General features: G+C 40.4%; 1 protein-coding gene across 5 annotated transcripts in view; it reads left to right on the forward strand.

Annotated features, from left to right (window-relative positions):
- Nucleotides 1-20,297, forward strand: part of LOC106875106 (mitochondria-eating protein) — a 69,933-nt gene extending 49,636 nt beyond the window's left edge. For 3 of the 5 annotated variants that reach the window (XM_089357366.1, XM_089357369.1, XM_089357370.1), the window contains exons 8-9: nucleotides 11,923-11,997; nucleotides 19,567-20,297. In XM_089357366.1, coding sequence (XP_089213492.1) covers nucleotides 11,923-11,997; nucleotides 19,567-19,602 — 111 coding nt within the window. In that variant the 3' untranslated portion in view covers nucleotides 19,603-20,297. Of the gene's footprint in view, nucleotides 1-11,552; nucleotides 11,893-11,922; nucleotides 11,998-19,566 lie in introns of those variants that run through there. The other 2 variants (XM_089357368.1, XM_014923090.3) reach the window with 2 other exon arrangements.
- The last annotated feature ends 4,372 nt before the right edge of the window (nucleotides 20,298-24,669 follow it).

The raw sequence follows: 24,669 nt of genomic DNA on the forward strand, positions 1-24,669 counted from the left end.
TAAAATTAAAGAATATAAACAGAACGCTGAACTCCAGACTAAATAACTTAAACAACATTTTATTTAAGTGGTAAACATACATATCTTTAGTTATACATCTTTAGAGGTGAGAATAACGAGCTGTCAAGTGTAAGACCGAAAGATGTAGAGACAGCTTTAAACACACGTCCATGCTCAATCGCTGGCCAGCGAGAAAGAGAATGACTTGAGCGGGAAACGCTTGCTTGTTTAATTCTACGCATGCGTAAGACTACGCATGCGCAGGCGTTACTACAGAGCTCCCTCGCCAGAGCGGAAACACACGATAAATGAAATCTGTTAGAACGCCTGAGGCAGGATGGCCACTGAAAAACCACCCACAAGATGTGGTACAAACACACACAAAGAAAATTCAAAGAAATTAAATGTACACTTGTGAAATACATGCATGCAACGTATAAATGAAATGACAATGACAAAACAACCGTGATGACAACTGTCCAGGAAACTGGAATCACGCGATGTAAAAGTCTAGAGTGTTTGTTTTCCCTGAAAGGAAAGAAAATGTATGAGTGCACAAGTGTGTGTGTGAGAAAAAACACAGAACAAGTGAAGGTGTCTGTAGTATAGACTGCGAAAAATCCCAAAACACAGAGATAGAGTACATTGATGAAGACGTCGGCGCAGGAACTGCTATAGCTGTGTTCTGTATGTGTGGTGGTAATGATGTTGACAGTGGTAATGATTCAGTTGAAACTTGGCGACGTCGGGGGGAAAGCTTGTAATTGATAGTAGTAATTGTTGTTGTCACAGTGGTAATCTTGGTTGGCGCACGACGCTGGTGGTGAAAAGGCTGCTTGGTGATGAGTGTTTGAAAAGGTACGCTTTTACAGAATGATCGACAGACAAATCTCTGTACGACCATTAGCGAAAACCTTGAAGAAAAATTTTCTTAACCCAAGATGAAAAAACGACCGTGCGAAATGAAATAACAAGAGTTATTGTGTGGCATAAAAGATGTATGTGTAATGTGAGAGTGTGAAATGCGACATATAAAAACATAAAAACAGCAGGCCATAATTCTTGTTTGTTTTTCGTGAGTGGAAAAAAAATCCACTCTAACAGAGACGAGAATAAAAACCGCGCTTGTTGAGTCGTGTTGACTATGGTTGGAGATGTTGGTAATGAGTCAGTCTCCATGGCCGTATTTGTTCTTTAGTCGAGGTTCACCAGTTATAAGTTGGTAGTCCAGAGTCCATGCTGCGTTTTTCTTCGTCGGGGTCACCACTTTAGTAGAAAGAGGATTATTGCAGCTCAGTGGGCTGCGTGATCGAATCACCTCCGGGGTCACCACTTTAGTAGAAAGTGGGTTATACATCTTTAGATTGTATACCTGACTTTCTACTATATAATTTAAGAATATGACGGAACGCTGAACTCCAGACTAAACAACTTAAACACTTTATTTAGGTGGTAAACATATAAACATCTTTAGTTCTGTTGAGTGAGCTGTCGAGTGTAAGTCCGAAAGATGTAGAGACAGCTTTAAACACACGTCCATGCTCAATCGCTGGCCAGCGAGAAAGAGAATGAATTGAGCGGGAAACGCTTGCTTGTTTAATTCTACACATGCGTAAGACTACGCATGCGCAGGCGTTACTACACCTCCATCTTGTATGTTATCTGAGTTATTGTGGTCTATCTTTTGTTTATTTTTGTTATTGGTCTTAAATCCTGTGATGTTTTGATTTGTTTGTTCTTTGCCAGCAGACTTCATTTGTATGTTTAATTTCCTGTTGTTTTATTTATGTATGTAGTACTCCATGTTGTAAGACATTGCATACAATATTTTCACTGTGTGCTTGTTGAATAAACAGTATTTATGTGTTTCAGGGAAGCATCAATTTAATGTTGCAATGAATTGCTTACCTATTTTGGATGATATTTGCAGTCCAAAAATTGGATTATACCATACAACCTCCAAATTTTTGTACCTTTTGTTTGGTTTCTTCTTCCTATTTTGAGTTATATCTGTTTTCTTCCTTTCAGTTGTTCCTCATGTTTTCTCTTTTTTATTGTTATTCATTTGTTGATGTCATTTGTGTTTTGCGTGTATTCTACCTTATTTGCATTTGTGTTATTGTTATTTGGGTTTTTGTTATTTTCAAACTTGATTTTTCCTTTATATCTGGCCCTAACTAGCACTTCATTGTAATATAGTGTATGTTGGTTGAATATTTCCTCTATGGCCAATAATCTTGATATTCTGGTGGCTATATTCTTAATTGTGGAGGCGCATGACTTAGTGGTTAGGGTGTCAGCACCATGGTCGTAAGATTGTGGTTTCGATTCCCGGACCAGGCAACATGTTGTGTTCTTGAGCAAAACACTTCATTTCACGTTGCTCCAATCCACTCAGCTAGCAAAAATGAGTAATGCTGCGATAGACTGGCGTCCCGTCCAGCTGGGGAATGCATACGTCATTAAAACTGGGAAACCGGGCCCATGAACCTGGTTAGGCGCATTTATTTATATTTATATTCTTAATTATTCCCTTAGTTATGGATGGTGGATGAGTGGAATTTACATTTATCTATCTTAAGCATTCATTCAGCTTTTGGTATGGTTCATACAGGCCACTTTCCAAATTAAAAGTCGCATCTAGGAAATTTGCCTTATGGTAATTACAGTCTATGGTTATAGAAAGGCCGAAACGTCTAAAAAAGATATGGAGTTCTTTTCTATATCTTTCTATCTTTATTTTTGTACAGTTTTTCTTTAGGAAAAGAGCATTGTCCTTGTACAGACTTCCCGTTATCAGTGGGAATTTGGATTTGATCTGGAATAAGAGATAGATTCCAATGATATCCGTTACCTAAGCTGAGTCATTCAATCCCATTGTTATTTTCACACACAAAGAATGCTCAAATCTAAACTTGGAAGTATATTGTAATACTACTGGCTATTTAGTAATTCTAAGAGTGAATGAACGCTGTTTTGTACTATGCTATGTTCTGAACAGTGCGAAGACCTGTTGGGGCAAGCAAAAGCAATGGCACCACCGTTCGAGCGTGATTATTACCAGCGTCGCCTTCCTGGCACTTGTGCTGCAGCTTCGCGTTCCTGGCACATAAAAAGTCATTCGAGCGAGATCGTTGCCAGTGCCGCTGGACTGGCTCCTGTGCAGGTGGCACGTAAAATACACCATTTTGAGCGTGGCCATTGCCAGTACCTCCTGACTGGCCTTTGTGCCAGTGACACATAAAAGCACTCACTACACTCTCGGAGTGGTTGGCATTAGGAAGGGCATCCTACTGTAGAAACTCTGCCAAATCAGATTGGAGCCTGGTGTTGCCATCCGGTTTCACCAGTCCTCAGTCAAATCGTCCCACCCATGCTAGCATGGAAAGCGGACGTTGAATGATGATGATGATGTATGTGTATATGTACATATATCTACAGATATATATGTGTGTGTGTATACTCTTTACTTTTTTACTTGTTTCAGTCATTTGGCTGCGGCCATGCTGGAGCACCGCCTTTAGTCGAGTAAATCGACCCCAAGACTTATTCTTTGTAAGTCTAGTACTTATTCTATTGGTCTCTTTTGCCAAACCGCTAAGTTACGGGGACGTAAACATACCAGCATCGGTTGTCAAGCGATGCAGGGGGGACAAACACAGACACACAAACATATATATATATATATATATATATATATACATATATACGACAGGCTTCTTTCAGTTTCCATCTACTAAATCCACTCACAAGGCTTTGGTTGGCTTGAGGCTATAGTAGAAGACACTTGCCCAAGGTGCTACGCAGTGGGACTGAACCCGGAACCATGTGGTTGGTAAGCAAGCTACTTACCACACAGCCACTCCTGTATGTGTGTGTGTGTGTGTGTCTATATATATATATCGGTGCCCCTGGGCCGGCTTGCAGGTGACACATGAGGTTTTTCGAGCGAGGTCGTTGCTGGTGCCCCCGGACTGGCTCATGTGCGGGCGACACATGAAATCTTTCGAGCGAGATCGTTGCCGGTGCCCCTGGACTGGCTCATGTGCGGGTGACACATGAAATTTTTTCGAGCAGGGTCGTTGCCAGTGCCCCTGGACTGGCTCATGTGCGAGCGACACATGAAATCTTTCGAGCGGGATCATTGCCAGTGCCCCTGGACTGGCTCATGTGCGGGTGACACATGAATCTTTCAAGCCGGATCGTTGCCAGTGCCCCTGGACTGGCTCATGTGCGGGCGACACATGATATCTTTCGAGCGAGTTCGTTGCCAGTGCCCCTGGACTGGCTCTTGTGCAGGTGACACATGAAATGTTTCGAGCGGGATCGTTTGCCAGTGCCCCCGGACTGGCTCTTGTGCAGGTGACACATGAGGTTTCTTCGAGCGAGATCGCTGCTGGTGCCCCTAGACTGGCTCTTGTGCGGGCGACACATGATATCTTTCGAGCGAGTTCGTTGCTAGTGCCCCTGGACTGGCTCATGTGCGGGCGACACATGAAATCTTTCGAGCGGGATCGTTGCCAGTGCCCCTGGACTGGCTCATGTGCGGGCGACACATGATATCTTGCGAGCGGGATCGTTTGCCAGTGCCCCCGGACTGGCTCATGTGCGGGCGACACATGAAATCTTTCGAGCGGGATCGTTGCCAGTGCCCCTGGACTGGCTCATGTGCAGGCGACACATGATATCTTTCGTGTGAGGTCGTTACCAGTGCCCATGGACTGGCTCATGTGCGGGAGACACATGAAATCTTTCGAGCGAGGTCGTTACCAGTGCCCATGGACTGGCTCTTGTGCGAGTGACACATGAGGTTTTTCGAGCGGGATCGTTGCCAGTGCCCATAGACTGGCTCATGTGCGGGAGACACATGAAATCTTTCGAGCAGGATTGATGCCAGTGCCCCTGGACTGGCTCATGTGCGGGCGACACATGAAATCTTTCGAGCGAGATCGTTGCCGGTGCCCCTGGGCCGGCTTGCGGGTGACACATGAGGTTTTTCGAGCGAGGTCGTTGCCGGTGCCCCCGGGCTGGCTCGTGTGCGGGCGACACATGGGGTCTTTCGAGCGGGATCGTTGCCAGTGCCCCTGGACTGGCTCTTGTGCGGGTGACACATGAGGCTTTTTTTTTTTTTTTTCGAGCGGGATCGTTTGCCAGTGCCCCTGGACTGGCCCATGTGCGGGCGACACATGAAATCTTTCGAGCGGGATCGTTGCCAGTGCCCCTGGACTGGCTCATGTGCGGGCGACACATGATATCTTTCGTGCGAGATCGTTGCCGGTGCCCCTGGACTGGCTCTTGTGCGGGTGGCACATAAAAGACACCATTTTGAGCGTGGCCATTTTCTTGCGGGTGACACGTAAAAGCACCCACTACACTCTCTGAGTGGTTGGCGTTAGGAAGGGCATCCAGCTGTAGAAACTCTGCCAAATTAGATTGGAGCCTGGTGTTGCCATCCGGTTTCACCAGTCCTCAGTCAAATCGTCCAACCCATGCTAGCATGGAAGGTGGACGTTAAATGATGATGATGATGATATATATATATATATATATATATATATATATATACTAGCTGAATTACCCAGTGTTTCCTGGGTTAGTACTGTTCTTATTCAGATTAGTAAATAATAAATATGAAGGATCTGGTTTCACTTGAGTTATAAATTCATAACCTTAACACAGCACTGTTTGCTTGTTGTGTAAGCTTAGTGTATTTCTCAGAAAGTAATATTTACTTTTAATACTCAATGGTTTTACACTTCTGTACATTACATGCATATACTATTCATGTAAGTGCTTCTTCATATACTCTGTTTTCGTCCTTGTCATGTTTATCACTGAGAATGTAGAGGTTCTTTTCATCTCCAAATCTAGAACATCCGACATACAACTGACCATGTGAGAAGCATGGTTGGAGAAGGTTAAGTCCCACCTTTATAGATTGACCTTATGCTTTGTTGATAGACATTGTAAAGCTCAGTTTGACAGGAAACTGCAGTCTCTTGAATTGAAAGGGGAGATCATTTGAGATGAGAGGGATCCTTGGAATGAAGACATTCTCACACATCATGTTGCCTGTAATTATTGTTGCTTCCAACACATGGGGCATGGCTGTTTTAACAACCAGCCTTGTTTCATTGCAGAGCCTAGGTGCATCAAGGTTTCTTAACAGCATTATGGGTGCACCTGCTTTCAGGATCAGAATGTGTGGTGGAAATCTTGGTGGTTGAAGTGAATTGAGGAACTTCACTGGGTAATGCGTTGCCTGTTCTTGATCAATGAGAGAGTCAATTGATCTCTATGAACATTCAGTTGCTGAAAGCTGAAACAACAAATTTAGATTCAGTTTGTATATAGCATCATTCTTTGGTGCCAGAATTGTTCTTTCACACAGCTACTTGTAACTTTTATAGTTTGTGGCAATGTTTGGAGAGACCTTGCTCTTCAGTTCTTCAGGGGAGGCAGTCACAATGCCACATGGGAGGTGGTGCAAACTATCTTTGGGATCCCCTGGAAGTTTTCCATTTCCAATATCAGGTAACTTCTTTGAGAACTCTGCAGCTAATGGGTCACCATGAATGTGAACCCTCATGTTAGTTGTCAGAGTAAGCTGCATGACATGTTACCAGATATATGAAGACTTGATGCAAGCTCTCAGCTCATCTGTCTTTATTCTTCTGGGAATGACAGGCAAAGTTTGCCTGGAGTCACCAGCCATGAGAAGGGTGACACTACCCATGATCTTATTGTTTCTGAAGTCTTGTAGTGTTCTATCAAGTGCCTTATCAAGTGCCTTCTATCAAGGCTGCCTTATGGGACATTGTTGCCTCATCCCAGACAATGAGTTTGACATTTGTAAGGAGCTTTGCTAATGCTGTTTTCTCTGATATGTTGCATAATGGATATTCATTTTGGATCAGGTTCAGAGGCAGCCTGAATGTTAAACAGGCTGTTCTTCCACCTGTGTGGTTGCAATTCCAGAGGATGCAACAGCCAGATCAATCTTCTGTCTCACGTTGGTAAGGAGCAGGTTCATTAATAATGTCTTTCCTGTGCCTCCAGGAGCATCTAAGAAGAAAACCCCACCAGTATCATTGTCCACAGATGCCAGAACTTGCCAGTAAACCTACTTTTGATCCTGTACCAGAAGTTGTTCCTTCTCATTGATAACTGCTTGCAAACTTTCCATGTTGTATTATGTTACCCTGAGTAATTCTTGTGTTAACTTGTGTTGAACATCTCTGATAGGAGCTGGAAGACCATAGAGTTCAAGTTTATTTCTACCCAGTGATCAAACCTTGATTGCAATTAATCTTATTGCTTCATTGAAGATGTCATCATTGAATGTGTCATCACCCTCACTAATATTGAATTCTGTGGAGAATGTTTTCACAAAGCCTCTCCATGTTTTTGTACCAAAGTTGTTTCAGATTTGACAATCCACAGTTCACCAACATTATGGAGAAGAGACTTCTCAGCTGCATAGGAGACTTGCATATTTGTGCCTCTCTCAGAGTGGCATCCCAGTGTGCTTCACCTTCCAAGACCTCTGAGATGGCAAGCCTGGTGATATGTTTGACATACTGTGATGCCAACTGTACGTTAGGCAGTGAATGATGTGGGTCCCTTGACACATGGTGCAACAAAAGCCTTAGATAGTTGCAATCTGAGTAGTTGGGATGGACAACATAGACTGCCAACTGTGTCTGATTTCTTGATTTCAGGATGATCTGTGGGTGCTCAAATTGCACATGGCTGCCATTCCTTTTGTTCCAGCTGTAGTATTGTGGAACTTCATCATCCTGACAGAGCTTGAAGAATGCTGTAAGTGTGGCATTGTTTGGGGCTTCCATTTGTTGTTGCATTGTCTGGGGTGAAGTAAACCCTTTCTCCATTCTCCAGGTGAACTGCAATGTGTTCCACGTGGAGATATCTCTCATGAATGGGGAACTTCTCATGAATGGGGAACTTCTCATGAATGGGAAGGTTCTCCAACATGCTTCACCACTGCTGATGTACCTCCCAATTTGGAGGTCTTGATCTCATCATTGTTCTGTGAATCCTGGACTGCAGAGACTGCCATGTCAGATCCTTTGTTGACATATTTGCACACATACTTAATGGATTTCACTGAAATACAGAACTCAACATTGATGTGTGCATTGAATATCTTGGAGAGGAGTGGACAGTATGGTACTATCCACCTGTTGTCAACTGGAATTTCAGTATGAGATGACTTCTTGATGGTGGTTTCAAACCCACCATCACTTGGCCTTCTTCTTCCGTAGAGTGGATAGCCATCATATCTAGTCAGAGTCTCCCGAAGGAACTTCTTTGGAAAGCCTTCTGTACACTTTCTATCTGCATGCATTGAGCATATAAGTTGATATTCCCACATGGGCCATGTACCATTTGGGTCTTGACCACATTGAGGATCTGAAATCTCTGCATTGATGAATTTGTCAATCATTCTGGCATGGATTTTATCTGTAAGCCATAGCAGGATGTGTACATGAGGAAGACCACGTTTCTGCCATTCTACATGTGACATCTAGAGGCACCGAACATATACATGTGGCATCTAGTGGCACCGAACACTTAATCTTTGGTCAGTAACTACATGAGCTTGATAACCTTCTGTCTGAAGACCCTTGCAATTATGTCATGTCTATCTTTTGGCTCTTTGTTTGGGAAGAGTTCATTTTAAATCTCTTTCCAGTTAGGATTGCAAGTGAAGGTTATGAAGAGGTCTGCTGTAGTGTCTAACATATGTCATTGCATCTTGTATGCACTCATGCATGTACCTTGGGCTTCCTATGAATGATGATGGAAGGATGATCAGCTAGCCCATGCTGTTGACGTCATGATCATTCAGCATTGCAGCTTGCAGGTGTGCATATGATTCCACTCTTAGTTTCTTCTGGTTTAGTCTCAAGTAGAGTAACCGTTCACTTCCAATTTTTGCATACATGTCAACAATGAACTGACTGAAAAGATCCCTACAGTGTAGGATGTGGTTGGAATCTTCACTCCTCACTATGATGTGGAATGCATAGAAGTCATTGGATGAGACTCTCTTTGAGGAGTTAGTCTAAGCAATGTTGATGTGGTAACCATCTTGTCAATAACAGAATGGCAATGAATACTGTAGTGCATCATAGGACCTGTGTGTTTCTGAAATCCTCATCAGTCTGCTGTCTCTGAGATGAAGGGCAATGTCACACCTGTCGTGTTCTTGCCTAACCAGAAGCACAGCTATTTCATTTGCTGTTGGCACATTAAACTTCCCTCCATGTCGACCAGCTGGTTTCTTGTCTGACCTAATAACTACCTTGTATGTCCTGGAGTCAGTTGGAATTGTTTTAAGTGTAGTCTTGAAGCTTCTGATTAGGTCGTTGTTGTTGTGCAGTATCTTTTGCAGAGACACCACAATGTTCATCCTAATGCCAGAAATGTTCTTTCTCTTCTCTTGCCCTTCTTGTTCAGAATCACCCATAAAGTATATTTGTAGGAATTTTGGTAACTCATTTGACAGAGGTAGTAGACAGCCAATATGATGATATATCTGCCCTTGAATCTTGAAAGTTTGCATGAATCCTGGCTCAGTTATTTCTCTTGTGGATCCAGATAATGTCCTCTGTAGTGCAGCATTGTATTGTCTAATTTTATTTTGGAAGTGCTTAGAATCTTGGTCAGTTGATGACAACAGTTTCTTTAATAGCTCTGGAGGTTGTGGCATTGCAGGGAGTTTAACCTTTCCACCACAGCAGCACAACCCAGGTGTCTCTCCAGGCCACTTCCTTGCTTTACTCAGTTGTCATTACACTAATGGAAACATTAGTGTTATCTGCATGATTAACTGCTGGATCGTAGTTGAAAGATGCTTCATAGAAGTTGCTTCTCTGAGCTGCTGTAACTACTCTTCTTTCTGTAGTGAAGATCCTATTCCTTGTCACATGTGTATGCATCTGATCAGCAGTTTGAGATGCTTGGGCAGCAGCAGTACACAACTGTTTTTTTTTATGCATAACTCTTGTCTCATTATTCTCAGATGCTCTGACTGTTGTAGTGCACAGTCTGTTTCTTTCTTGGTGTGCTTCACTTTTACCAGATGTCTCTCTTTCTGGTGACAGAGACATTCTTTTGGCTGACCTTGACATTGGGGACAAACTTGACACCTTCCTTCTAGGCATTGTTATTTACGGATACATGGAAAGAGAGGAAGATAGATAGATATAGATATAACACAGGTTCTGAAATGAAGCATAAGCGGTTATACATACATGTGCGTGTGTAGCTGACATTGAAAAACTGTTTTAAAGAAGTGAATCATAGACAGAATGGTTGACAGAATGAATAAGAGAATGATAGAATAAGAAATAGAAAATGAGGAAGATAGATATAGAGAGGTATAGATATAACATGTTCTGAAATGAAATAGAAGCAGTTATATATACATATGCGTTCACCTGAAAAGTGAACGCAGGTTCTGAAATGAAATAGAAGTGGTTATACATATATGTGCATGTCTAGGTAGCAGTAAACATTGAAAAACCTGTTGCTACGTCAATACTAGACATTGGAAAACTTTTTTAAAGAAGTGATTCATATATAAAGCAATATTATTTGATTTAGTTTTAATAATAAAAAAAAAATAAATGAAGACCCCATTATGTATCTGAGGTCAAATTATTTATGCACCCTAAATATGGAACCAATTCATGCACCCGTTTTAGCGTTAAAAGCGAATACACACACACACAGGTCTGTTTTATATAATAGAAGATAAAAGAAACATATATATATATATATATATATATATATATATATATAAAAGAAATAAGTTTAAAATAATGGTCATTACATATAATTCCTTTATTAGGGCAAATTTGGCTTACAGCTGTTTCCAGAAGTCGTTATAGATTTACTCAATTGAGGAAAAATTGAATGACCTAAGAAAATTAATGCTACTTTTGTCAAAGCCATTGCTGGAAATAACAAGCAGAGCACTTAAAGAATGGCTCACTATTTGTTCTCTCTCTCTCTATATATATATATATATATATAGATATATGTCAATAACACCTTATAAGGAGGTGCTTTATCCATTCACCAAAGTGAATGAAGCCTTGACCAGGAGGAACTGATGTCGTCAGACAGTATCCGATATTCATCAGGTGTTTTGAATCTGAACCCTAACACTCTCCCATTGGTGGGTCAGCAGAGGTGGCCAAGTCACTGTTCTTCATCCCCTCCTGGCTTCTCTCTTACTCCAAAGCCAACAAGAGGCTCTTTCAGTAGCCTCTCAGTTGCACAACCACCCTTCACTCCTTACCTCTCATTCCAACTGCTGTAAGCATCCTCTATACTGACTCAGCAGGGAATCCCCTACAACCAACCTCAACTGGGAAAAGCCATACCTGCCATCCCTTCTCCCTGCAATCCTGCAGAAGGCTCTCATATTTGGCATGCTTCCATTCGTGAGCCTCATCATACTCCTCTTCCCATGGGACTGTTAATTTAATTACGATAATTTTTTTTTTTTTCCTTTTCAGACCACAGGACTACATCTGGCCTCAGGGTTGTATGGATGACCTGGGGAAACTGCAATCCCTCCCCTGAGTCCACTTTCATATCCCATGGTCAAGATTCTTGCAGCAAGCTATGTATTGTTTTTACTGACTTTACTGGTCTCTCTCCTTCTTTCACGAACTTAATTGCTGCTGTTGCCTTCCCTTGGTGATGGTGTTTCTTATGCTTTTCCTACTCCCAGGTGTGAGCAAGTGTTGTAAGCACCCTATTATGGTGCCATTTATATCTGCCTTGAGAAAGTGCTACTCTGTACTCTGCCAAGATGTGTGCGAGAGTGCTTCTTTCTCCACAAAGTCTACACTGCTGGTCTTCACTCAAACCCTTTCTGTGCAGGTTTGTTGGTGTCGTGAGTGTGTTGTACACTGTCTGCAGCAGGAAGGAGATGCGAAAAGATTCCAGCCACCACAGGTCAGTCCATGTAAGCTTCATCTTAGGGAGATTCCATTTAGTCCATGCACCCTGAGATACCAACTTCACAGCTCTTGATTTTCTTCTTTACTGGTACTGCACCGCTTCCTGGGCTATAACCTGCTTCTCCCTGGTGTCTGCTTTCTTCCATTGTTAGAAATAGGAAGAACTGAGACCCTGGTGACTCTGCATGTAACTCCAATGATGTCAAGTAGCTCCAGCATCTCTTCAGCCTGAGCAACTGTGACACTAGCTACCCACTTTCGCCCAGACCTGCTTGTCTAACAAGCTCGTCCTTAGAGTCTCTATACATTATTACAACATTACATTTTGATACTTTAAATTCCTCCACTATGGACAACAGGGGAAGTTACAGCTGTCCTGATCTTATGTACAGACCTATTGAAGTGAAGCTTAGGGGAACACCTAACCATCTTCGGAGGTATTTATTTATCTTTCTCTCCACCCTTTCCGCACTTGTCATCAGAGTATCATACTGTGTCAACAACCATATAAGCCTTGGGAGCAGTCCATGTTGGTAGAACCATACCCTGAACTTTCCTGGAAGCCCTGATCTATCAATCCTCATCAGCCACTCCCCTGCTGGTTTTTCAATGTTGGTGACATTGCTTCTGTCTGACAGCGACTTGTCAAACATCTTTTCAAAGCATTTAATAGGATTTTCCTCTGTTGATGAAATCGCCTCTTCTTGCACTTGCAGCTTGATTTTGTTGATTACTTTGCACCCCCCCCCCCATCACCATGCTTCTCGATTTTGGGGGCTTAAGCCTCATTCTTGCCCACGTCGCCATGTGTTCTAGTGAAGTCAGCACCCTTTCTGCATCCACATGGATTGCAGTTGTTACCGTAATATCATCCTTATTGGGTGCTGACAGCTGCCTGATTCCATTGTTGGTCCTTGGGCTTCTCTGTCAGCAGTTGATATGAGGAGATTCATGATGAAAAGAATGGGGGAAATAGTGCACCCAGTTATGATCCCTTTCTCAAGGTCTTGCCACTGAGTTGTAAAATGGGTTGTTGTGAAACGTAACTAGATGCCTCCAAAATAACTGCTGATTATTCCCTTGATATGGGGGGAATATGATAGCAGTCAAGAGCTGCACATATGAGGGCATGAGGAATTGATCTGTATGCATTTTCCAGATCCAGCCAAACCACTGTCAACTTACTTTTACTTCTCTTAGCTTCCTGAATCAACGGACTAAGAATTCCTGTATATTCCAGACATCCTGAGAAACCTGGAACCCCACATTTCTGGATAGATGTGTTTATATACCCTTCTCAGTCATGTATGATGTCATCCTTTTAACCAGTACAGAAAAGATTTTCCCCTCAACACTCTGGAGGGAGATGGCCCTGAACTGATTAACAGCTATGGAGTTTTCTTATATATATATATACACACACACACACACACACACACACACACACACACAGAGGTGCAGGTGTGGCTGTGTGGTAAGAAGTTTACTTCCCAATCACATGGTTCTCGGTTCAGTCCCACTGTGTGGCACCTTGGGTGAGTGTCTTCTACTATACCTCGGGCTGACCAAAAGTTTGTGAGCGGATTTGTTAAATGGAAACTGAGAAAAGCCCATTGTATATGTATATAAGTGTACATGTGTCTTCGTTTGTCCCCCCAGTACTGCTTGACAACTGATGCTGGTATGTTTACGTCCCCCATAACTTAGCGGTTCAGCAAAAGAGACCAAGAGAATAAGTACCAGGTTCATAAAAAATAAGTACTAGGGTTGATACATTCGACTAAAAGTTCTTCAAAGCAGTGCCCCAGCACGGCCACAGTCAAATGACATTAACAAGTAAAAAATAAATATATATATATATATATATATATATATATATATATATATATATATATATATATATATATGCATACAGGAGGATCAGGCTAAATTTGGTGGGTTTTTATGCCTCCTTTTTTCAGAAACAGCTTGATGTATTGGTGAACAGTCAACAACATTGGAGAGCATAAAGATCAAAGTTATAGTTGAGAAAAACTAGCTGAGATAGAAGACTGAGAACCATCTGAATATTGGAAAAGATTATTTGTGCTGGGTATCAAAAGGCTGCTATCATGACTGTTGCTCAATGCTCTGTAAACACTGTAAAGGCTTTAATCATGACATGGACAGCTGTAATGAACACTATGAAGCCATGGCCAGCAAGTGTTCTGACTGTGTCTGTATGCTAGAATTCATACAGCATCTTTGAACTGGGTCTTAGGTCTCAATTCAGATGGCCATGGGAAGTTGCTGGAAGGCCATGTATAGCAGCAGGATTCGACTGTTTACATCTGGAAAAAGTCAGAAGTGGTTGTCAGAGAATGTCTACAACTTCACCAGCCCCAATTTCTGACCTCCTAATTCCCTTAATTGTATTCCCATGGATTACTATGTGTGTGCCACAGTTGAGCCTGCAACACCAAGGCCAAGATGGTGGGCAAGATCAAGGTATTTGAAGATTTTCCCAGGGACAAAAGGAGGAATGCATGTACCAGGTTCTGGAGCCATCTTCAGGCCATGGTGGAAGTTGAGGGCAGCTACTTTGAGTAAACTGTTATCACCCAAACATAACCTAATTGAAACTTCTTGATTTTTTTAACAAAAGTAGTTTTATTTTTGGATTGGATATTGTGCTTTCTTTTCTTTTTATGCAAACTGTTGACTTTAGCCCAAACACCCTGTATGAGTGAGTGGGCAAATGAAAGAAAAAAGCACTCAGTACTTTTAGTAGAAGTTACATGTATCTATCTATCTATATCATATCTATGTGTGTGTGTGTGTGTTTGTGTATGTATATTTATCATCATCAGTTTTATGTCCACTTTTCCATACTCGCATGGGGTGAACAGAATTTGTTGAAGCAGATTTTCTAGTCAGAAACCTTTCCTCTTGATAATCCTCATCTGTTTCCAAGCAAAGACATTTTCTTGCAGAATACTGGAAGTAAATTTCACTGCTTGTATGACAATGACAATCATTTTACAACCATTATGCAATGCCAAAACAAAGAAACACACACACACACACACACACACACACACACACACACACACACACACACACACGACAGTCTTCTTTAAGTTTGTCTACCAAATCCACTCATAAGATTTTGGTCAGCCCATTGCTATAATACAAGGCAATGGTCAAGGTGCTACACAGTAGGACTAAATTTGGAATGATGTGGTTGGGAAACAAATTTATAACTACACATTCATGCCTGCACTTATAAATATATATGCAGTATATCTGCCTTTTAGCAGTTGAAATATGTGACAAGCATATTTCAACTTACCTAATTCTGCTCATACATAAACATTGCTTAACACTAATAATTCTGTTATTTTCCTTTGATTGGGTGATCTACTAGTGCAAATCAGTCAATGTGTTGACTGAATTATACATGAAGCGGTAGCTTTATAAGTCTGTTTAGGTACATCTCATCGAAAATAGCCAAGAAGCTTGAATCAGTCAGAGATTCCTAATAGATGGTGACACTGAACAGACTGGGTGTTTTTACACCTTTTTACAATAAGAGAGATTTTTTCTGTATGGCAACCGCAGTGTATTTACCTTTTAACAGTTGAAATATGTGACAAACATATTTCAACTTACAAATATATATATGAGCAGAATTAGTTATGTATATCATCACCATCACCATTTAACACCTGGTTTCCATGCTTGCATGAGTTGGACGATTTGACAGGGAACTGGAAAATAGCAGCACTGCATCAAGCTATCATGTCATCTTTGGCATGATTTCTATGGCTGGATGCCCTTCCTAATGCCAACCACTTTACAGAGTGTACTGGCTACTTTTTTGTGTGCCACTGGCACTACCACTACACAGAGTGTACCGCATGCTTTTTTCATGCTACTGGCACTAGTAAGGTTGTCATGTAATTTGCGAGACAGAAAAGAATAGAAGATGGGAAGGAAAGGGAGGAAAAAGCTCCCACTGTTAAGAAGAAGCATTTGGGAGGGGAAAGTAGAGGTGTATGTCACATGTTGAAAGACTAAAGTATGATAGGGGAACAAGCACAGGTATCTTATTATGGAGGTGATACATGGCTGAAGGAGAGAAGAGGAAAATAGTGATGGGGTGCTAGAGTAAACTCTCAAAGAAAAGAAACAAAGTGAGCATAAGAGGGCAAGAATAGTGGATCCTAGGAAGGTATGAAAGAAAGTGAATGCTTTTGTAAGAGTGAATATAGTTGGATATAGAGGTTAATGTAATGAATGAAAAATAAGGGTAGGGTTGCAAATGAAAAATACAAATATGCAGAGTGGTAATGAGGGAGATATAGGAGTGGCTCAGGAAGGAGAATAGAACAGAAAGTCATAGAACCATGTGTAAGGTGTAGGAGCTATGGAGAGAGATAGGGATACCTAAGAGGCTCTCATATGTGGGTTTATGATGGTAGATATGGAAGGGTATTGAGAATGATAGTAGATAGAAGAAGTGTTTAGAATTGAGCATAACAGAGGTGGGAAAGGGCAGTGGCTAAAGGCACAGAAAGGAGGTGATTGGTTGAAATGGTGTGAGTAGGGTTTTGGGGGATGAGCATGGAAGGTGTGTGCATGTGTATATATATATGTATATGTATATATATCATCATCATCATCGTTTAACATCTGTTTTCCATGCTGGTATGGATTGGGCGGTTTGACTGGGGACTGGTAAGCCAGGAGGCTGCACCAGGCTCCAATCTGATCTGGCAAGGTTTCTACAGCTGGATGCCCTTCCTAACACCAATCACTCCGAGAGTGCAATGGATGCTTTTTACGTGCCACTGGCATGGTAGCCAGTCAGGCAACACTGGCATCGACCACATTCAGATGGTGCTTCTTACATGCCATTGGCACGGGGAGCCAGTCAGGTGGCACTGGCATCAACCCACACATGAATGGTGCTTATTGCATGCCACCAGCACAGGAGCCAGCTAGGCGGTACTGGCATTGGCCACAACTACAATTTCCATTTTGAGTTCAATTTGATTGTGTTTCTGATTGTAATTTTGATTTTACTTGATTCAATAGGTCTCCTCAAGTATGGCATGTTGCCTGACAATTCAAAGGTACTTTTTAAATGGGCTGGTTATGCGACACTGGTATAGGCTATGGCTGTGATCTCACTTTACTTGCTGGGTCTTCTCAATCACAGCATATCTCCAGAGATCTATCTATATATATATATACAGATAGATAGATAGATACACACACATACACATATATAAATAGCCAAGGGACTGCCTCTTCGGAAAGCAACATATATGTGTGTGTAATGCATTTCGGTTGTGTGCCTAGAAGAAGCACTACTGATGCTATCTTCCTGGTAAGGCAACTGCGAGAGAAGGATTTAGCCAAGAATAGACCTCTGTACCTGGTTTTTGTTGACATGGAAACAACCTTTGATAGAGTCCTCTGCTCCTTCATCTGGTGGGCAATGTGAAAGCTAGGGATAGATGAGTAGTTGTTGAGGACTGTACAAGCCATGTATAGGGATGCTGTCAGTAAGGTAAAGGTCAGCATCGAGTATAGTAAGGAATTTAATGTACAAGTAGGGGTTCACCAAGAATCAGTTCTCAGCCCCATCTTGTTTATCATAGTCCTCTAGGCCATAACAGAAGAATTTGAGATTAGCTGTCCTTGGGAGTTCCTCTATGCTGATGATCTTGTTCTTATAGCTGAATCACTACCTGAGCTAGAGGAGAAATTCAAAGTGTGGAAGCAAGGTCTGGAATCAAAGAGTTAAATTAGCAAAGACCAAAGTCCTAGTACATAGGGAAACATACAAATCACAAATCCCTTCAGGTAGATGGCCATTCTCAATAGGTAGGAAAGGTGATGGTAGAAACACCATACAGTGCAAGCTATGAACACATAAGAAGTGCAGTGGTATCATAGGAAGGTTAACAGAGAAAATTGTCTTTGCGTGTGACAGATGTGTGGGTATATTAAACACTAAGAATGTACAGAGAATAGACTTCCTCAAGTGTCTGGGGAGATCCTTAGAAGTAGTAGATGGCTTCTATTACCTAGGTGACGAAGTTCTGAAAGCGTAGTTGCTAGAATAAGAACAGGCTGGGCAAAGTTCAGAGAGCTACTACCTTTGTTGATAACAAAGGGTCTCTCTCTCAGAGTGAAAGGCAAATTGTATGATGCTGGTGTACAAACAGCTGTGTTACATGGCAGTGAAACATGGGCTGACTATAGAGGATACACAAAGGCTTGAAAGAAATGAAGTTAGCATACTCTACTGGATAGGTGACTAGGTTTTTCTTTTTTTTTTTGTATAATTGCTTAATACCTAAGTTCCTGGTTTTGTTTGAAAATACAAATACATTTTTGAAGGATTTTATTCCATATAAGTCTATTACTAAAAGTTACATGTGTATAAGTATGCAGTTATAAGAAATGAGACATCCACAAATAAACATAACAACTGTATTTCAATTCCAGCTAATGGAACACATTCTATGAGTGAAGTTTTCATGTTTATTACAGATGTATTGATTGGTAACTTAGGAAAAATACTAATGAATAAGTAAACACCATTGTCATATGTGGAGGTTTTACTAGCTAAATTTTTGTGACATCATCATCATCATCATCATCGTTTAACGTCCGCTTTCCATGCTAGCATGGGTTGGACGACTTGACTGAGGACTGGTGAAACCGGATGGCAACACCAGGCTCCAATCTAAATTTGGCAGAGTTTCTACAGCTGGATGCCCTTCCTAACGCCAACCACTCAGAGAGTGTAGTAGGTGCTTTTACGTGTCACCTGCACGAAGGCCAGTCAGGCGATACTGGCAACGGCCACACTCGAAATGGTGTCTTTTATGTGCCACCCGCACAAGCCAGTCCAGGGGCACTGGCAACGATCTCGCTCGAAAATCCTACGGGAGCCAGTCAGGCGGTACTGGCAACGGCCACGCTCAAAATGGTGCATCTCATGCACCATTTTGAGCGTGGCCGTTGCCAGTACCGCCTGACTGGCTCCCGTAGGATTTTCGAGCGAGATCGTTGCCAGATGCTATTTAAATGTTAAAATAGGTTACAGTGTGATGTACCAAAATCAAATGATGTACATGAAAAAATTCTCAAACAAAATTTCAGAGAAAGAAAACCAAATGAAACCATGTTATGCTGATGGGGTTCAAAACCTGTCTGCAGTTCTTCCCTAGCCTGCAAACAAAAATCAGATTTCCTCTTAAGCATGTAAACTTATTTCATGAAATTCTTAACTTTTTCAAAAAAATTTTAACCCATTTTACTTTGATAGTCATGAATACATTAAATTTCTGTATTCTGAGAAGGAATTTCAGTTTGTTTGCGTTTATCATTCAGTACATCACCCTTGATTTGTACCATTCGCCCTTTTAAGCTTGTTCCCTCAGCTTGTATTATTTTTTCTGTTTAAGTGTCAGAATCACAGAATTTGAACAATGTTCATGAAATTTTTGTTGAGAGATACTGTGTTAAAATTTGTTTCATTTTAAATGTTTTCTTATCTTTATAGAGAAATTACAGCTGTAGAAGTTTGTTGCCTAAGTAAAGATCAGGTAAATGAGACAAGTGGAAATTCAGTCCAGGACAGATCATGTAACATCAAAAACACATGTACAATAGAATAACACTAGACTGCTGTAAAACAAATAATTTCAAAAAGTAATTTTTTAGCAGACCAAGTAAAGCAGATAATTATCAAAATATTATTTCCTTTATTAATTTTGGTCATATCCTTTTATTATTTTCTAAATCTTAGTATTAGTAGTAGGAATCTAACATATATATATATATATATATATATATATATATATATATATATATATATATACATACTAGCAGTATAGCCCGGCGCTGCCTGGGATTAAGCTAGGATTATTAAGTGATCAAGTGCTTTATTTCAAACCAAAATAAGTAATATCGATTTGAGTGAAATCCATTGAAATTGGTTTGACTGAAAATGGTTTGCTGGCAATTTGATTGGGAAATCCCATAAGGAATCAGTTTATTGGTTATTTCCACTCATTGACTGTTTTTTTTTTAAAGTTGCATTAGAGATCTACATAGGAGAAGGTTGATATGAAGGTTTGCATTGGATTACCAAACCCTTTTTGTGGTCCGAAAAACAGGTTGGGGTATGGTGGAAGCCTCGGAAATTTTACCTATTTATATTGTGTAATTCACTGACAAATTGTTACATACCTCTTTGTTTCATTGTTGTTAAATAAATGGATTGTCAATAAACATTTTCTTCGGCGTGAAATATAAACAAAACTCTTTCGCTCCCAAAGTAGTATGTGTGTGTGTGTGTGAGAGAGTGAGAGTGGTGAGAAAGATGAACGATTTAAAATAAATAAATGATTTAAAATAAATATATTTTAATTGTTGTGTGAGAAAGTATATATAATTTCATTATAAAATATAGTGTCTTTCAAAAACATCCTATATTTGAAACTATATCTCATGTTTAAGAAAAAAAAAAGCATTTTACATTTTCATTTTTCATGACCGCTGACACTCTGTCTTCCTTACTCCCCTCTCCCACTTTTTCTTTCGTTAAATGCTTTCTGTCTCCCTCTCCCACTTTTTCTTTACTTTTTTTGTTAGACGCTGGGAAACTATCTCTCCCTCACTCCCCCTCTCACACATACATCAACACAATTTCTCTCTCTTTCATGCACATATGCACACTTTGACTTCGCCATGTTAGCAAACTTCAAAATTAGTAAAAGTTATGGTTGAAATCGATTTTTACAGCCATACGCGGGTGCCTCTGAGAGAAAAAATTGACGAAAATGCAGATAGGGTCATGACGAATGTCCTCCTAAAATTGGAGCGACATGCATGCTAATTTGTGGACATGCATAAATTACATTCACGTACACACACACACACATCCTGCCTTTTATATATACAGATATATATAATTTCTTAGGTATATAAAATATAAATATTTGAGCTCTTGAAGATTTTGTGATGAGGGAGTATTTAATACTTGAGATAACAGAAATGGCTGTGCCAGACTAAAAATGCTTTACTGTAGTTTTTATCCCTCTATTCAATTCTCAATTTTATTTTACTATTTTTGAAAAAGGTATGAACATGCTAATGTAATTCTATAGTCACTATCAAACTTAGACTGTCCAGTTGATATTTCAATATTACATCCACAGTATAACCAAAAGAGTAGAATTCTCACTATAAGCACTGCTTATCCAGGAGGAATCTTGGAGTATTTACACAATACTACATGCCAAAAATGAGCACCACTTTTCATATAATGAGTATGCTCTAATTTCCTTTTATATGAAACAAATGCAACTATTGCTAATACTCTATTTTTCAAATTACTTTTTCAGCTAAGTTAATTCTTCCTTTTTGAACAGCCTTTCTCATCATCTCTATATTGTTGTGTTAATTAGACATTTTGTGATCAGCCCCAGTCAACATTCTTCAGATTTATGAGGCTCATACTTTACTATATATAACACTGGGCTGCATTTTAAAGTAGAATTTTTTTGCTTTTGTCATGAAAGGCATCTATCTTATCTAATTTGGGGTTGTTGATTTCAAACTGTCAAATGTTAGCAATAAAAAAAAGTACGTGTATTAGAAGTTATAATTATCTTGTGATAGTACAGTCATTTTAGTTGTTTTATGGGAAGATATAATCCTTTTTGGCAACATTGAGGTACGTATATTAGGTTAATAGGTATAAAAATTAGATACTTTATAAAATGTTGTACTATCGACCCATGAAATCTGTCAATAAAATACATCAGTATCACTGAAATAACACAATAATAAATAGTGCTACATTCTCAGAAGAAATGCACCTTCCAGCCAACAAATTCCATCCATTTCATGTTGAGTTTATATCTGACGATGTAGAGTTAGTATGAAAACAAAGCTAGTTTGTTTAAAGCAGCAACTTTCTTTTCTTGGATTCTTAGACATAGTCACTTCTATTATGTTCCCTTATTAAGCATCTACAATAGTTTGCCATCATGTTCAAATTCCACCACCACTGGTATCTTTCTGTGTCTTAGTGAAATGCAAAGAGTGTTTCCACCAACAGCTCCTTAACTGGTAATTTAAATAACTGTTGAGGAAATGCACTTTGATATTCAAATTACATCCTCACTTCTGGAAAAGAAAAAGTAACTAATTCACCTAATATTCATAGATTTTGTATCTTTTGTTGCACAAAGGGTCATCCACATCTGTTGATGTTATCTAGGGATTTTTTCTCAATAGGTTTAAGTAAACTTATAAATAGCTCATCTTTCATTAATACTTTTTATCTTAGACCTGTCTAAGATACTTGCCTTCAATTTCTTTCAACTTAAAGTAGGAAATTCTCAATGTAAATATTTGGAAAAAAATCTAAATTTTATCAAATTGTTTCATGAAACCTAGCAAGATGTTTTCCAGCTTTAAAAAATCTTTTTTCCCAACCATTCCTTTCTTACACGGTGATCTTGTTGAGTTTGTCTCATAAACACAAACAACAAAGAAATTTAGTGTAATTGCTTTTTCAGTTGAGCAGAATGTAAATCACTTTCAGATTTCTACATATGTTTTGTAAACTTGCACACGCAAGTGTTACCAGTCGAGAACTCCGCATGCTGTTTTGGAGCCTGCCTCTCAATGGCATCACTGCGCACCTCTCTAATATGAGATCCTGGTTACTAGATCAACTGGTTATTAAATATAGCTCAATATTCCTCTAGCCATTGCTCATCGTCTCTTTTTAACCAAATCCAGTGGCTAGCCTTCTCCACTGTAATTTGGATATCGGTCATGGTGGTATTTACTTTACAATGAGTTAAGCCTAACAATAACAGGCATTTGAAGTATTTGAGCTTTTCCAACACAACTTTCATGGTTTCATAACTTCCTTTTAGTTGTATTAAGTGACAAGCTGGTACAGAATTAAATACATTTCCATTGCTCCACAAAATACAATAAACTGGCCTTTGAGCTGTCAATGAGAAGTTGCTAGTTGCCTGATTCATATTACCATCACATTTAACAAACCATTAATATCATTGCAATAAATAATGTCATCTTCCATACTAGAGATCTGCAACTAATTTTTTTTTCTCTATGTTAACAAAAACTTCAGCATGGATCCCAATAATTCTGCTGAAGTCTTTAAATTATGCCCTAACTTAATTCAAGTAACCATGTTTCAGCAGGTTACATGCAACACTCAAATTGATGACATCTAACTTATAGCAAGAACAAGCACTCTGACATAATAAAGTACAATTCTAATGGAAAGTTTGAGTAATCTGTCTACAAATTAGTCCTGAGGTTATGTCCAGAAATATCAGCCATACAAAAATAGCAATCTTCATGATGATTTGTCAGTTCTAGTCCAGTCCATTAGCACACTAAAGTTCATTATTTTTTTAGACTTTTACCTTTGGTCCATTGCGTCAGATGTATGAAGCAAGCTGACAAAGTGAGAAGCCTTGGTTTGTTTTGATCACTCAATTTCACTCAAAAATACATGAATACAATATAAAACTTAATTTTCATTAGGTCTAAGTATCAGAAGATCCAAGCAGAAGTAAATAAGGAAACGTGTCTTGAATCGAGTTAGCCAACCTGGGAAAACTAAGAAACCAACATTTAGAACTGTTCTACTCCTGCAACTGTTCAAAGTTTACAGGTTATTCTTTTCAAGTGGTTTACGGCCATTCTCAGCTAATAACAGTTACAAGTTGAAACTTTCTGTTTTAAAAAGCTTTGCCAGATACTCTCTGTTTTAGGGAGTGTGGTGTGATGGAGGAAAAAGACAACAAGAAGCAAAAGGACAGAATGAAACGTTGGACCTCTTACCTTGTCGACCGCAGTGGAGTACACGATCGCTCCTGATCAGAACACGTCTTTCTCATAACCTCTCTGTTTTCTGACTGACTCCATGTGCTAGCCTTCGACCGTGTGTCGCCGACTTCCGATCTGACCCTTCCGGTCTGGCTTCACCTCTGTTTGCCTCACCCCTCTCCACCACAACACACAGCTCATCACAGCCCATAACACCCGCCACCCCTGATCTATAGATCATTCAACCGGCTCTCCCACTCACTCTTCGCTCCCGAACTACCTTAATTGGTTTCATAATCAGCCAACCAGGGAGGAGGGTACCACTCCTTCTGTGGTCGCTGTGCGACCCCGGGACTGGCCTGAGTTCCTGGCGCGCTGCCTTCATCATCTTGCCTACTGCTGCTGTCTTCATCATCCTGCCCACTGCAGCTGGTTCCATCCTCTGAAGCACTGACAATCTTCCGCACATCCAAAACATGGTGTGGCATACCATCGACTGAGACGTTCTTTGAATTGATGGAGGTTATAGTTCCTTTCCCCCATTGTGATGTGCACCATGCATTTGGGGGTTTTGCCCAAACCTCTTCCCCGATCTGCACGAAGGTGTGCTCTTCTTCTCCCCGGAGTCGCATTGATGCAATACAGGGGTGCCTCCACTCGTACCTGAATATTGCCGTGTGGCACCGACTCCTCAGCCTGTCCTGACCTGGGTGACATATTGTACCAAAATACGGCCTCGATTGGCGAAATGTGGCCCCTCTCTGCCATGGTCTTGATGGTA

The sequence above is a fragment of the Octopus bimaculoides genome, chromosome 9 (genome assembly GCF_046866305.1).
Source record: "Octopus bimaculoides isolate indiv1 chromosome 9, ASM4686630v1, whole genome shotgun sequence".
In the NCBI taxonomy this organism is placed as follows: Eukaryota; Metazoa; Mollusca; class Cephalopoda; order Octopoda; family Octopodidae; genus Octopus; species Octopus bimaculoides.